The following is a 14,910-nucleotide window of genomic DNA, read 5'->3' on the forward strand; positions in this document are numbered from 1 at the left end:
GTAGGGCGGGTGCAGGGCACGGTTTGATCCCGAGCTAGGCAGGGAGTCAGCGCCAGGCTGGGTGGTGTTCGGCTACGCGGAGTGGGTGGGCGAGCACGCGCCTGCGGTGGCCGGCGGTCCCTCGCTGGAGGGCGCTGCCGACGTCGCGGCCCTGGCCTCTGTGGCGGTATCGGACGCTCGGCCTTGCAAGACGCCTGGCGGGCCCTGCCGGCGTCCCGGGGCCAGGCTCGGTTTCTCCGTCGCCTCCTGACCGTCAGCTGGAACGCGGCGGACGGTCAGGGAGGGCTGTGCGCGGTGGCGCGGGGGCAGAAAGCCGCAGGTCGGGCTCTCACCTGACCGTGGCCTGGTTCCTAGAAGCGCAGTTTCCTAGTCGTTGCCTGTAGGGTCCACACTCGGACAGTAAATTTGTTTTCATCGCTTTTAGACCGTTTGAGCCACTATAAAACTCATCACTACCGCCTCACCGACCTCGTGTCAGGAGATCTGGTTGCGTCGTAATAAACATTTATTTATTTTTCCTCCCTGAGGCAATTAAATATCAAACACGTATCATCAGCAGTAACGACAGCGGAGCCGGGCGCGGTGGCGCCTGTGGTCCTAGCTACTCCGTAGGCTGAGGTGGAAGGATCGCTTTAGCCGAGGAGGTGGAGGCTGCGGTGAGCCGTTATCGCGCCACTGCACCCCTGTCTGGGCGACAGCGAGACCCCGTCCCCAAAATAATGATAACGATAACTACCATTTTTGAGTACTATGTGCTAGATGCTTTTCATGTATAATCTGATCACTGCAGCCCTACAAGATGCAGCCTGGCACCGTTTTATTTCACTTAGTACTGAGATTCGGATAAAGTCAGTTTTCCAAGGCAAGAGGTAGTCAGAGACTGAGGAATGATTCAAATTTAAGCCCAGCCCCAAAGCACCGGCCCAGTGTAGTCTGCAGAGTTCCAGCCCCATAGAGCCAAATGGAGGATGCGAGTGACAATCGCCAATCAAAAATAGTTCATGCCGATTTCTTTAGTGATGACTTAATTGTTAGCGCCTACTGGGATTGTTCAAAAAGTAGGGCTGAGAGTGGAAAGTGCAACTTCTGGGGACAGGAGGAGCAAACAGGGCAACTGATACTGAGCAGGACGAGGGAACTCAGACTGATCAGTTTCCACATTACAAAGCTGCCCAGAGTTAATTGTGACTGTCACAACACAGCCACCCCTTAACTCGACACACCAAAATAAAGAGCCTCGATTCAGCTTTAGATCCTGAATTTGACTTCTTTGCAGGATTATAGATGGTCTTAGTGTCATGTGGGATAGTTTTAAGGATTTTGATTTTATTTAATTCTCCATGGAAAACCAGTACGGTTTGCTACTTTTTGCATGGCAGGGAAGGCAAAACTTTACCTCTGCCCATCTTAGTTCAGAGTGACCCCTTTAACAAATGAAAGGTTAATAAGAAAAAAGTTTATTGATGTACAGTACAGAGTACACATCACAAGGGATAAACCTCAATGAAAAGTAACTTGAAATGGTGGCTTAGAACTACATTTGTATACCATCTTCAACAAAGAACTATAGATTTGCAGAGAAATGACACAGGAGAGCAGTTTTAGGCTTCAAAGGGCAAGAAACTGGGAAAGTAGATACATATTTGGAAACTGATGGAGTAAAAATTGTTTGCAGATTCCTCTGGTACCTTCTCTGGTCTGGTAAAAGTCTAAAGTTATCCCCAGTAATGAATATATATCTTGTGTTTGGGCGGAAGAAGGGGAGGATAGAGAGAGCTTTTCCTTCATTTGCTGCCTCTTGTCCTTCAGCTCCAATTTGTTGTTGTTTTTATATCAGAGGGGCATGTTTTGGGATGACATCGTGGTTTTCTCCAACACCATTTAGGGACTCAGAGGTACGTGGGGTTCTTTTTCCTTCTTGTTCATTATACTTGATTTCTGCTCTCCCATTCCCCGTTTAAAAAAATTGCTTATTTTGATAACTCTGGGATAGTGAAGGAATGCTGAGAAGAATAATGCTCTGTTCGTAAAATACATTCAGCTTCCGTGAACTCATATCTTTTTTTTCTTTCTTTTTTTTTAGTGAAAGCAAGTTTATTAGGAAAGTAAAGGAGTAAAGAGTGGCTACCCCATAGGCAGAGCAGTTTGCAAATATTATGATTGATCATTTTAAGTCTTTAAACCTTTATCATATTTGAGAACATTTATGTAAATTATCTTTATTTATTTATTTATTTATTTATTTTTTGAGACGGAGTCTCGCTCTGTCGCCCAGGCTGGAGTGCAGTGACGTGATCTCGGCTCACTGCAAGCTCCGCCCCCCGGGTTCACGCCATTCTCCTGTGTCAACCTTCCAAGCAGCTGGGACTACAAGTGCCCCCCACCACGCCCGGCTAAATTTTTTGTATTTTTAGTAGACACGCGGTTTCACGGTGTTAGCCAGGATGTTCTAGATCTCCTGACCTCGTGATCCACCCGCCTCGACCTTCCAAAGTGCTGGGATTACAGGCTTGAGCCACTGCGCCCGGCCAGATTATCTTTAATATTTAATCACAATGTTTTAATCATACAGATTTCATGATATCCAGAAAGCGTATTAACAGCAACTATACCTGAGTGCATTCAGTTCTTAAGAGAATTTTCTTGTGACTTAAATATATAATACTCTGTTTTTCTTTCTGTTAAGCAGTGCCTTTTATTTTATTTTTTTTTAGGTATTAATAGGGGACCCTATTACCACATGTCTTTCTCCCTCAGTGTATGATATAATTTGTAATCTTGGGTTTCAACTCAGAGAAGATTGTGATATCAATAGCATTGTTACTCAGAATGGTGAAGTATGCTGGAAAACAATCACAGACTGTGTGAGCTACACAGAGTCAGGTTTGTGCTGTCTTTGTACTCCAAACTTTCATAACTGTTCCATTGAAAATGTCTTGACCTGTAAAATTCCCCTTTCTGACCACTAGTTCCTTTTGTTAGATAATGTTATAATACAGGCCTCACTCCAAAGGAGAACAGGAATTAATGTGAAAAGAGAGGGGATGAGGCCAGAGAAGCATGGAAAAATTAATGGAAAGCTGGGCTAAGAAAACCTCTACAGAGGAGGTGTCAGGAGGCAGAGAGGGGCTGGTGGACTGTTGATGATGTAGATCTCAGGGCCTTGAGATGATTCTCCATAGGAGTCATATGAATTAAGGGTAGAAAATGACCAGTAATAGATTATACAGTTACTTTAAATGTCTTCTAGGCATTCTTGCACACTTTGGAGCAGAGATATAGATGCGGAAATTTAATAATAGTTATAAAAATTACAAATGAACATACTCTGGCCTAGCAGTCCATTTTCAGGAATCTTTAAGACAGATACAGATATGAAAGTGTGATTGTGCAAGGTTATTCCTTGCAGCATTGTTTGCAATAGCTAAATAAATAAACAGCCAAACATCAAGCAGTAGGGGATTGGTTCAGTCAATTATGATAATTCATATAATGGAATATTATGCAGCGGTAGAAAAGAATGAGGAATGTCATCTGATACAAAAGTCTCTGAGCTAAGTTGGAAAAAAAATAGAAGGGGCTTGTATTTGTAATTACCTTTTGGTATTTACTGATTATGAACCAAGTGGATGGTTAATCCCAAACTTATCAAAAAAAATTAAAACAAAAACTTCATATGATAAATACATTTAAAACAATTCATTGCCATTAGAAATCTCAGTCTAATAATGTTAACTTAAAAAAATCAGGTTACAAAATTGTGTCTACAGTGTGAGCCTGGTTTAACTTAAAAAAAATCAGGTTACAAAATTGTATATACAGTGTGAGCCTGGTTTTCTGTATTCTTATGTACAGGTAAAGACATTGACAAAAATAGTTTTCTCTTGTTTGAAACTTTTTGTATTTTCCAAATTCTCTGCTGATAGGATAGTTTTCTTTTATAACCTGATAAGCATTATGTGATTTATTTCCAACAACGTAAAAGTGTATCATGTGTTCAATGGTAAGCTAATTGTTGATTTTCTGGAAATTTTATAACTAAAGCATTTTTTCTTTGATGATGTAAATATTTTATATCACATGATATGGAGCTATGGTGCTGAAATTTGTTTTCTTATCCTTTAAGATCAGGGTCTGGATTACTGGGGAAGCGTGAGGCTGCTTGGCCCTGTGTGTGAGGCTGTCCATTCACATTTCTTATCTCTGACCAAGGGGCAATTTGAAATTCGATATGCACCATGGTTCCAGTGGACAAGTTTTCCAGAGGTTTGGCTTTTGAACAACCTTTAGAAATAAAAGACTGTGCAAATACTACTTAGAGGACTTATTATTTGCCAATTTTAAAGGGACTTCCTTCATCCCCAGGCCCTCCAGCTGTGAAGAAGTGTCGAGGGTTGCAAGAAAACCCTGGGCTGTTATGCCAGGTCTCCAAACCCTGAGCTGAGAAACATGCCCTTTGGAACGCAGGAAGGGTTTGAATTCATTATCACAGGATTAGGGGTTGGAGAGCTAACATTTGGCACATAGTGCTCGTCCAGGGATAGAAGAAAAATTGACCACTCCAGAATAAGAGGCCCTGTGGAGAGGTATTGAGGTGTTCTAAGACAGCGGGGCCTGGAGACCAGAGCTGGGATACTTGGTTTGTTAATGAGAAACTGAAGGGAGTATGGGTAATTTGGGCCCCAACCCAAAATCTTGTGTTGGTTTGTTTTTTTGGTCAGTTTTTCTTCATTTTATTTGGCACACTAAATGACCACAGTAAAGCAGTAACTGTAACAAGTCTAATTCTGCTTTGAATTTGGAGTGAAGGAATCATCATGTTCCCCTTGTACTTGTGCTTTTAAGTGGCAGGATGAGCTGCCTTGTGTGTATCTGTTTGAGGACTCAGCCAAATCAAAAGGAGAAACACGATGGAGGTCGAAATGCTTGACTTTTCCACTTAAATTATGCCAGATTTGTTGCTTTCAATAAACGTTTAAATAAAGAACCTTCAAGGAATTTTAGCTATTTAAATATTTTTATTGATTCTTTAAACAATGTAATTATACAGAAAATGTTTACTTATTTGCTGAAAATAACAAAATAGAGCAGTTGAAATCTCGAGGTTTGAATTTCAATGAATAATGTTGTTACTTTGAGAAGTAGTTTTGGAGTGTACATCCTAATATATGTTTTATTCTAAATAGTTATTTCCTGAAATATTTGATGCCTTGGAAAGTCTACAATCTCCCGCTATTTCTCTTAGCTTAATGAAACTGACATCGTGTCTAGAACGAGCCTTGGGTGATGTAAGTAGGAGAACTTTTTCATTATTGGCCCATTAAATTGTCTGAATGAACATTAAGCTATTTTACAGTTATCCTCAGATTTCTTATTTTCCTAAAACATAAAATCATTTGGTAGAAATTTTTAATATTTCCCTTTTGAATGATTATGAAATCAAAGGATTGGTGTCTAAGTACTTTTCACCCTTCATTTGTACAAACAGTTGCTTCATGGATAATGTTTTTAATGTTTATTGACTCATAATGCAACTGTTACACAATTTTTGTTTGAATTTTAGGTATTTTTACTGATTGGAAAGGAATGCCCCTTTCTTTTAAGAGATTTGCTTGCATCTGAGGAACTTGCTCAAGTCTTCGGGCAGTCTGTGGTAAGCTTGTTCATCTGAACTCATGGAATGTATTAGTCCATTTTCAGGCTGCCAATTAAGACGTACCCGAGACTGGGAAGAGAAATGTTTAATTGGACTTACAGGTTCACATGGCTGAGGAGGCCTCAGAATCATGGCAGGAGGAGAAAGGCACTTCGTATATGGCAGCAGCAAGAGAAAAATGAGGAAGAAGCAAAAGTGGAAACCCCTGATAAACCCCATCAGATCTCATGAGACTTATTCACTATCACTAGAATAGCACAGGAAAGACCGATCCCCATGACTCAGCTACCTCCCCCTGCGTCCCTCCCACAATTCTGGAAGATACAATTCAAGTTGATATTTGGGTGGGGACACAGCCAAACCATATCATGGAGTAAGTGCAAAACAACAATTCACATATGCTGTGCTTTTGTTCTTCCCAAACTGATGATGCTTTAGGAAACAATTGTATCAGTGATTCAGGCATATTCTTCCTTCCCACCTTCCCTTTCAAAATTACCCCTCCTCCAGCACGTAGAAAGCTTTCCTATCCCAAGTGTGAATAACTCTGGGGCACCACAGGGCCAATGTGAAGCATGTTGCCTCGATCAATTACATATTATTAACTATAATAATCCAAATATAACTTTAACCCTTTAAGTGAGTGACAATATGATTTTATTTGAAAATTTTAACTTGAAATTATGCCTTTTGCAACCATTTAAACTTACAGCAGAAAAAAAATTCAGATGTTAAAAAAATCATGCAGTTACATACTATATTAAAATCTCCTAAAGGGCACATGATCAAGAGACTTAAGACTAATGAATAACCTTATGCAACTGAGTGAGGCAGGGTCAAGATGAAGAAACCCAGGAGAGCCTTATGTGGAAGCTGCACTTGCCAAGCCAGGAAGCTGCCAGATGATTTTTGGAGTAAAGAAATCTGTCTTCAGTGGAGCTTTTCCATTCCTTTCTGTGGGTCTTTACTCCTTGTCAGCTTAAAGATCATTTTCTTTTGTGGAGAGCATGGAATGAAGATAAAAAGTGCAAACTTCTTGTTACACTGAATTCTTAAATACATTTTGTTTCTTTGATCTGTTCTTTGGTACTTGCTTATATGTGATTGGCCCTCTGCCCACTTGTGGCCCCTTCAGCTGCCAGGTACTTTTACTTGGTCACTGCCATTTATACATCTGATTGACCAGATAGTGTGAACCATGAATATTTCATCAATTATTGGTAGAGCAAAAAGATCTCCTGAAGCTGCATAGAAGAACTGCTTGTTAAATGTTCCTACATTCAGTAGAACTGCTGTTGATCATTTCCACCTCCTGGTTTTGGGTCTCCCCTCTGAGGAAAATTCAGAATGCATCCACATTCCCTTCTCAGCAGCCATCTTTCACACGCGTGAAGACAGCGTTCACTTCCTTCTCGAGTCTTCTGGAGGCTCAACCATTCTTTCTCCTATGACAGGGTTTTAAGTTCTTTTAGTCTTTGAACATCGTCCGTTATTTTCTGAGTTTCTTCTAAGTATGGTGCCTCAAACCCAAAGCAGTTCTCTGGGCGTGGCATGATTGTAGTCCATTAAGTAGGACCGCTGGTTGGGCGTTTTCTTCACTCTGTAGATAGATGGTGGGGTGGATCAGTGACGGGCTTCACGTCAGACAGCTAGGAAGTGGAGGCTCAAGCCTGGAGTCATGCTGCTCGGGCATCCCCTGCTGCCTCTGCTTAACCACACAATTGCATGCTGCTTAATACAGCGATACGTTTCTGCTTGTCATATCATTGTCTTTTTAAATTTTATTTAGATGTTCGGCACATTTGAAGCACTTTATTAAAGCAGGATAACCTGGGTCAGATCTTATCCACCATATTGATTTTGTAGCCTTAGAGACCTTGGTTTCACCTTTCCATGCTTGTATTTTTTTCACCTAGGTGCTGGGGATAATAGTAGTACCTTCCTCATAGGTTGTTCTTAGGATGAGTGAGTTGATGAATGCATATAAAATGTGTCTAGCACATATTAAACACTCAATAAATGTTGGTTTTATTATTATTACTGCTAGTTGGCTCTGTCAGGTAAAAAGAACACAAACGTTATCTTCATATTATATTGGTTTATTCAGTAATTCAATAATAATTAACTATGTAATGATTTGCTGTCCTTAACCGGATTAGATGAATGTGCTAAAAGTCTTCATTGGCTCTCCGTGTGGTCTCAACCTGCGTAACGTCTTATGGCATGGGTTTGCGTCACCTGAAGAAGTTCCTCCAAAGTAAGTTTCAAGTGAAGGAATTTTCTTCCTTTTCTGGATCTACCAAAGAGTTTTTTAAATTTTGAATTTCATGAGAAAGAAATAGATTTTGTGAAAGATGAGTGAGTTTTGAGATAGGATTTTGAAGGTGAAATTGAGTATTACTAGTGCAGTCACCAGAGTGATGAGCGGGTTATGGTTTCAGTGACTTATACCCCAAAGGCAGTTCAGGGGCGAAACCAGAAGGATGTTATACCATTCACGTCCTGGGTGGGTGGAAGACCCTGAGGTTTCATTAGGGTCTTCATCCGAGTTTCTGTGGTGGTTTTGTGCCTCCCAACTCTTGCACAGCTTAATTCCTACATCTAGAGAATTTTGTGCAATTTTTTTTTTTTTTTTTTTTGAGATAGAGTGTCACTCTGTCACCCAGACTGGAGTGCCATGGTACATTCTCAGCTTACTGCAACCTCCTCTCCCAGGCTTAAGTGATTCCCCTGCCTCAGCCTCCTCAGTAGCTGGGACTATAGGCACACGCCACTATGCCTACATAACTTTTTTGTATGTTTTGTAGAGATAGGATTTCACCGTGTTGCCCAGACTGGTCTCAGACTCCTGAACTCAAGTGATCTGTCTTCCTCGGCCTCCCAAAGTACTGGGATTACAGGCATGAGCCACCGTGCTCGGCCAGTTTCATGCAATTTAATGGTGCTTTGCTTTCTTAATTTTAAAGTTGTATTTTTCACAGTGAAGCTTTTTATAGGCATGATTGAGTACATTTTTGTAACAGATCTCTATGGTATTTCCCCTAGATACTGTTCAATGATGATGCTGTTGACAGCAGGATTGGGTCAGTTACTGAAGAATTATCTTCAAAAAACTAAACTTACATTGGCACATCGCTCTTTCATAACTCCTACAAACCTTGAGGATTTGATTGTTTTTCCTGGTAAGTACTACGTTTCACATTTCTTCCTTAATATAACTTTGCATAGATATTTTGCACAGTCAGTAAACAGCATTAAGAGGTGTACTCTTGAGGTGGGGTGAAGTAGTTATTCTTCAGTAGTCGGATGGCTTTCAGAGTTGCTTGAAGAACCTCCTACATTTTGTCACCCAAAGCCCTGCCTCCTCCCACCATGCCCTGGAGTTGTTGTGGGGGTCACAGGAGTTGCAGCTGTGTGAGTCAAGCTCTTTCTTCCTCAGATGCACTATGCGCAGCAGTGGTCTCAGGCTGTTGGATGATGTACATTTTCTCCTCCTTCTACCTCTTGTATCTTTGTACTCATGATTGTTATACCAAAAATACTTGTAGTAGTATCAAGGGTCTTTTACACCTTCTGAAAATGTATTTTACTTCTCTTGGTCATTGTGCTCAGTTGGTCCACCCTGAACTGTTGCCTAAATCACTGAAGAGCCGTCCATGCCCCACTTTCCAGGGATCACTTGCACCTCAGGCCCTTGGTCAGGGCAATCCTACTCTCTAACAAGTCCCCTGCTGCAGGGGTCACGGTTCAGCCACCTAAAGTGGTTGGCTCATTGGCATCACTCCTCCAGCGTATGTTTCTGTCTTTTTTCAGTTGATCAGTATGATTGTGTTTAAAACTGTATGTTATTTTACAGATGTTACTTATGAGGTGCTCTCAGTATTAGAAGAAGCGATGACGAAATCTGCTTTTATATTAAAAATCATGTTACCATATTGGGAAGTTGCACTGGTCAAGTTCAAGTCACACAGGTAACTGAAGGGAGCATGGCAGAGTGGTCTGCAGTGGCTGGAGGCCAGTCTTTCTGGATGCCCTTCACTTTTGATGCTTTTTGCTGTTGGAGTAGGAGTGAAGAAAAGCTGGACTGACTTGAGCAGACCTGAAAATAAAACACCTTCATAGAGTTGCTTCAAGGACAGCCTATGATTGTATCTTAAACATTGTGTGCTGGCCTTTTGGTGCAGTTGATAGAATTATTTTTCAGGATCCACTTTTTAATACTTTCTGGAATTCTTAGAATGAGCAAAACATGTTCAGAACCATGAAACAGAGATAAGCCACTTTGTCCTTACATTCTGTTTCTGTTTCCTCAGGAGCAAACATGTGTATGGTCACCACCAGAAGGTCTGGTGAGCTGGTCTTTAGTTCCTTAAAGGATATTACCCTAATTCATTCATTTTTATGCCTTGAGAACCCACTGAAATCCTGGTATGTGCATTTTTGTTTTTTCTTTTTGAGACTGGGTCTCACCCTGTCATCCAGGCTGAAGTGCATTGGAACCATCTCGGCTTCCTGCAGCCTTGAACTCCTGGGCTCAAGCAGTCCTCCCACCTCAGCCTCCTGAGTAGCTAGGACTGTAAGTGTGTACTACCATGCCTGGCTAATTTTTGTACTTTCTCTAGAGATGAGGTCTCAGTCCATTGCCCAGGCTGGTCTTGAACTCCTGGGCTCAGTGATCCTCCTGTCTCAGCCTCCCAAAGTGCTAGGATTACAGGAGTGAGCCACTGCGCCCAGCCTCAGTATTTTCTAGAAGCAATGAAATGAGTTAGACAGTTCTTTGATGACATTTTCTATAGAACCTACGAAAAATGGTTCATCAAAAATTAAAACACTGGAAAGTGTTTTTGAAATCACTACTTAATGAAACTTTGGTTCTATGTGTGTGTGGTTTTTTTTTTTTTTTTTTTTTTTTTTTTTGAGACAGAGTCTCACTGTGTCACCCAGGCTGGAGTGCAGTGGTGTAATCTCAGCTCACTGCATCCTCTGCCTCCTAGGTTCAAGCTGTTCTTGTGCCTCAGCCTCCCAAGTATCAGGGACTACAGGCATGCATGCACCACCATGCCGGGCTGATTTTTGTATTTTTAGTAGACTGGGTTTCGTCACGTTGGTCAGGTTGGTCTCAAAGTCTTAGCCTCATGTGATCCGCCCACCTGAGCCTCCCAAAATGCTGGGATTACAGACTTGAGCCACTGCGCTCAGCTGATTCTGTTTTGCTTCTCCTATTATCAGGTATTATCATTTCTCTTTGCCTTTGATATGTAGACTGCAGCAGTTATTGTGATGTTGGTGTCAATATTATTTTTGGTTTTTGCTTGTTTGTTTTTTACTTAGAGACAGTCTTACTCTGTCACTCAAGCTAGAGTGTAGTAGCACAATCATAGCTCATTGCAGCCTTGAACTCCTGGGTTCAAGCAGTCCTCCCGCCTCGGCCTCCTGAGTAGCTAGGACTACAGACAGTGCCACCGCACTCTGCTAATTTCTAAATTTTTTGTAGAGATGGGGTTTCCCAGGCTGGTCTTGAACTCCTGGCCTCAAGCGATCCTCCCACCTTGGCTTCCCAAAATGCTGGAATTGCGGGCGTGAGCCACTGCACCTGGCCTAATACTTACTTTCAAAACATAGAATTTTACCTATTTTCCCTTCAATTTCATAGGTTTGCTGACTGTGCCATATTGTTGCTGACACAACTAGAAACTGGACTTAGGAATGTTTTTGCGACACTTAACAGATGTCCAAAAAGACTCCTGACTGCTGAGGTAAACTTGTTTTTATTACTGATTGTGATGACTGTTGCTGTTTTCTGTTACCAATGAAAAGTTTTTAAAATTGTTATTCTGTTTACCATTAAAATGCATTTTTTTAGCTAAGAACTGTGGACGTCTTCACTGTCATTTTTTAGGATTTATATTTGTTATTTATAATTGTTTTTGATATTTCTGAAATATTTCCAAACAGTCTTTTAAACTTAATGATGCCATGAACGTAGTAGGCACTGATTCTCTCTCTAGCCGTGTTGATGGTGTGTCACTGTAACCACATGAGATGGCTGGGGTCTAGCCAGGAGACTGAGGCGACCAGTGGTTGATCCTGACCTTGGGCAACTAATTGAAACCTGAGCTTGAGTTTCTCCAGCTTCCACATGGAAGGGGTGGGATTTGGAGGTGACTTGGTTAGTGCCAGCCCTGCAGCAGATCGTGGAAGCCTTTGTCTCACAGTTTCTTGAGCCCCCCCAAGTGTGTACACACACATGTACACACAGTTGCCTCAGAGTTCCCACACTGACCCCCGGCTGCCCTGTCTGAGGCAAGCGTCTCTGAGTTTCCAGCCTACCTCCTCTGGCTCCTAGAATTTCTCATTTCTGCTCCTTTTTGGTAGTTAAGATAAGATCCCGCTGCTTAGTGACAGTGATCTCGAAATAATATGGCTGCAGTGACTGAAATAGGCTAGAAGTGCATTTCTTCCTTTCCCAAATGTGAGTAGCTCCCGCGGAGATGGCAGCACCCCCATCATCACTCAGACCCTCTGTGTCATCTTCCACTGATGAGGGCCGGGCCTTCCTCTTGGAGACTACTTCTTCCTGGCTCCAGCCGGCTGTGTCAGCCATCACATCTGCTTTCCATCCAGCAGGAAAAGCGAAGATTGGTGCACGCCCCTCTCTAAGGACACTTCCTGAAGGTAGCTCAGGCCGTGGGCCAGAGCTTAGTCGCACTTGCTACCAGGGAGGCATGGAAGCGTTCCTGGGTGGCCGAGTGCCCAGCTTCCCACGGGACGATCTGTTGTGGAGGGAGGGCAGGCACAGCCGCTCCACACCTCGGATTCTCGTCTCCTTCTCTAGCTTGGCTTTTGCTTTTTGCCCCTCTTTGTAGGCTTTCCTCAGTGCTCTGCTCTCAACCCCATCCTGTTTCCTGTCCCTGGGAGATCTCATGCAATTCTGTGCCTTACATTTTCATCTCTGGGGGAACAACAATTAGAAAATACTTTGAACTCAATGAAAACGAAACCCAACCTATGAGAAGTTTTGAACCCAGCGAAGGCAGTGCTGCAAGAGCTCACGGCCCAGGAGCCGGGCTTCCCAGCGTTGCTTCTCACTGACCCCCATCTGATCTCTGCACTTAGATGTGCTCATGTTCGCTGAATATCTTCATGTGAGTTTTCCTCAGCACCTCACGTTTGTCTTATTTCAGAAAGGCGTTGTTTCCCACAGATTTGTCCTCTGACGCTCCCTCTGTCATCTCAGCCTCACCAACTGCAGACTCCAACAGCATCTCATGTTTCCTCCACACCTCCCATGTCCACTCAGTGGCCAGCACGGCTGGTGGTTTCCAGCCAGCTGACCTCGTGCTCTTCCTGTCCAAACTGAGAAGCCCCACCTGGCTCCTCGGCCCACCGGAGCTCATCTCACGATTCTTCCTCCTCAAATTTCACTCTCACAGTCCTGCAGATTCTTTTTCTTTGTTTTTTTTTTTTTTTTTTTTTTTTTTTGAGACAGGGTCTGTCTCTGTTGCCCAGGCTGGAGTGCAGTGGTGCGATCATAGCTCGCTGCAGCCTCAATCCCCAGGCTCAAGTGATTCTCCCACCTCAGCCCCTGCCGAGTAGCTGGGACCACAGGTGTGTGCTACTATACCTGGCTCCTTTTTACACTTTTTTTTTTTTCTTGTAGAGACAGAGTCTTGCCATGCTGACCGGGCTGATCTGAAACTCCTGGGCAAAGTCATCCTTCTGCCTCGGCCCTCCAAAGTTTTGGGATTACAGGTGTGAGCCACCATACCTGGCCCCACTGATTATTTTCTAAACTGATGTTGTTAAGTTATTTATGGTTTTCTTCATTCGTTTAACCTCCTTGATGATGTCCTGCTGCCTGCCAGGTAGAGTTCATCCTCTTCACGTGGCAGCAAGGCCTCGGGTGCTAACCCTGCCCTCCTCTTTGGTGTGTTCCCTGTTTGGGTCCCTCAGTGAAATTTAGGCTTCTTGTCAGCTCCAGAACTTGCTTGTCTTTCTTCTTACTTTGTTCCTCACCCCCAGACTTACTGCTCCAGATCAGGGGCTGTGACCACAAGAGCGACCTCCCGGAGGCTCATCTACTCAAAGGTTGAGGCTGCTTTTCTCTGTGTTCTGTTTCTATCTTATCTTGGAGGCAGTCCTGCTTTGCCCTACTCATGTGCATTTCTGCAGAGGTCTCTGCAGGTTCTCTGAAGCAGGCTTTCACGTTGCCGTCGCCTGGTGCCCACGCCCAGTGCCTTCCACGTAGGCCACTTGGTACTGTGTGGAGCGAAGCTTTAGGAAAGAGATGGTCCCCACCCATTAGAGCCCTTGCTTCGTGATACCTGCATGGAGATGGGCTGCACGGTGGCATGCTCCGTCACTCTAGGGCCATGTAGTGCAAATACATTTGGATATTTGGATGTTTACTTGTCATTTGACTTCATAAATAAGTAATATGACTCTTTCCACAGAGGATATAATCTATCAAAGACTGTATTAAGTTTTAGCCCAGGCTTTTATCCAGAATAAACAGGATCAGTTTTTAAGGCGATATATATATGAAGATATTTTATAAAACTTAATAAGACTCTGCAGATGCTGTTATTATTTACTGATTACTTTTGTGTCATGAGGTCTCTTCAGGGCCAGTGGAAGATATGAATATGAGTGAAATTTTCTGACTTCAGAAGCTTATTTATCACGGGAGAGTGAGAAGGCATTTATACTAACTCTGTAAAACAAAGTAGAAGCTAATGCATGTAGTTGATGGAGGTAAATGAAAAATTCCACTTTTTGGAGGAAGTGGGAATGTGTGGTAGACAATTGGATATTTAGAACTCAGAGGGAATTTTAGGGCTAGCAATACAGATTTGAGAGCTAAAGATACAGATTTTAGAGTCATCTGTGTAGTAATGTTGAAGAATATTGGCAATATGAAATTTAAAATAGGTTATAAAACATTAATAAATCAAAAAACGTTTCTTGAGAGCTAGCTTACACAAAATCCTGATTTCATCACACTGTCTGTCAAATCTCACTGAAGTGATTTCATCACACTGTCTGTCACATCTCACTGAAGTGATTTCGTCACACTGTCAAAATCTCACTGAAGTGATTTCGTCACACTGTCAAATCTCACTGAAGTGATTTCATCACACTGTCAAATCTCACTGAAGTGATTTTGTCACACTGCCTGTCAAATCTCACTGAAGTGATTTCATCACACTGTCAGATCTCACTGAAGTGGTTTTGTCACACTGCCTGTCAAATCT

The 14,910-nt window shown here is 42.6% G+C and overlaps 1 protein-coding gene across 6 annotated transcripts in view; it reads left to right on the forward strand.

The window, feature by feature from the left end:
• The window catches only part of ERMARD (ER membrane associated RNA degradation), a 31,936-nt gene that overhangs the window by 1,131 nt on the left and 15,895 nt on the right, over positions 1-14,910 (forward strand). For 3 of the 6 annotated variants that reach the window (XR_002728046.3, XM_023198142.3, XM_023198143.3), the window contains exons 2-9: positions 2,715-2,883; positions 4,127-4,266; positions 5,187-5,288; positions 5,564-5,653; positions 7,816-7,913; positions 8,702-8,838; positions 9,513-9,627; positions 11,310-11,412. Coding sequence is in view for 5 of the 6 variants with exons in the window: in XM_023198142.3 (XP_023053910.2) it covers positions 2,715-2,883; positions 4,127-4,266; positions 5,187-5,288; positions 5,564-5,653; positions 7,816-7,913; positions 8,702-8,838; positions 9,513-9,627; positions 11,310-11,412 (954 nt within the window). In the remaining variant the exon portion in view is untranslated. Of the gene's footprint in view, positions 1-14; positions 1,896-2,714; positions 2,884-4,126; positions 4,267-5,186; positions 5,289-5,563; positions 5,654-7,815; positions 7,914-8,701; positions 8,839-9,512; positions 9,628-11,309; positions 11,413-14,910 lie in introns of those variants that run through there. The other 3 variants (XM_023198145.3, XM_023198144.3, XM_023198146.2) reach the window with 3 other exon arrangements.

Source organism: Piliocolobus tephrosceles, chromosome 5 (genome assembly GCF_002776525.5).
Source record: "Piliocolobus tephrosceles isolate RC106 chromosome 5, ASM277652v3, whole genome shotgun sequence".
Lineage (NCBI taxonomy): Eukaryota > Metazoa > Chordata > Mammalia > Primates > Cercopithecidae > Piliocolobus > Piliocolobus tephrosceles.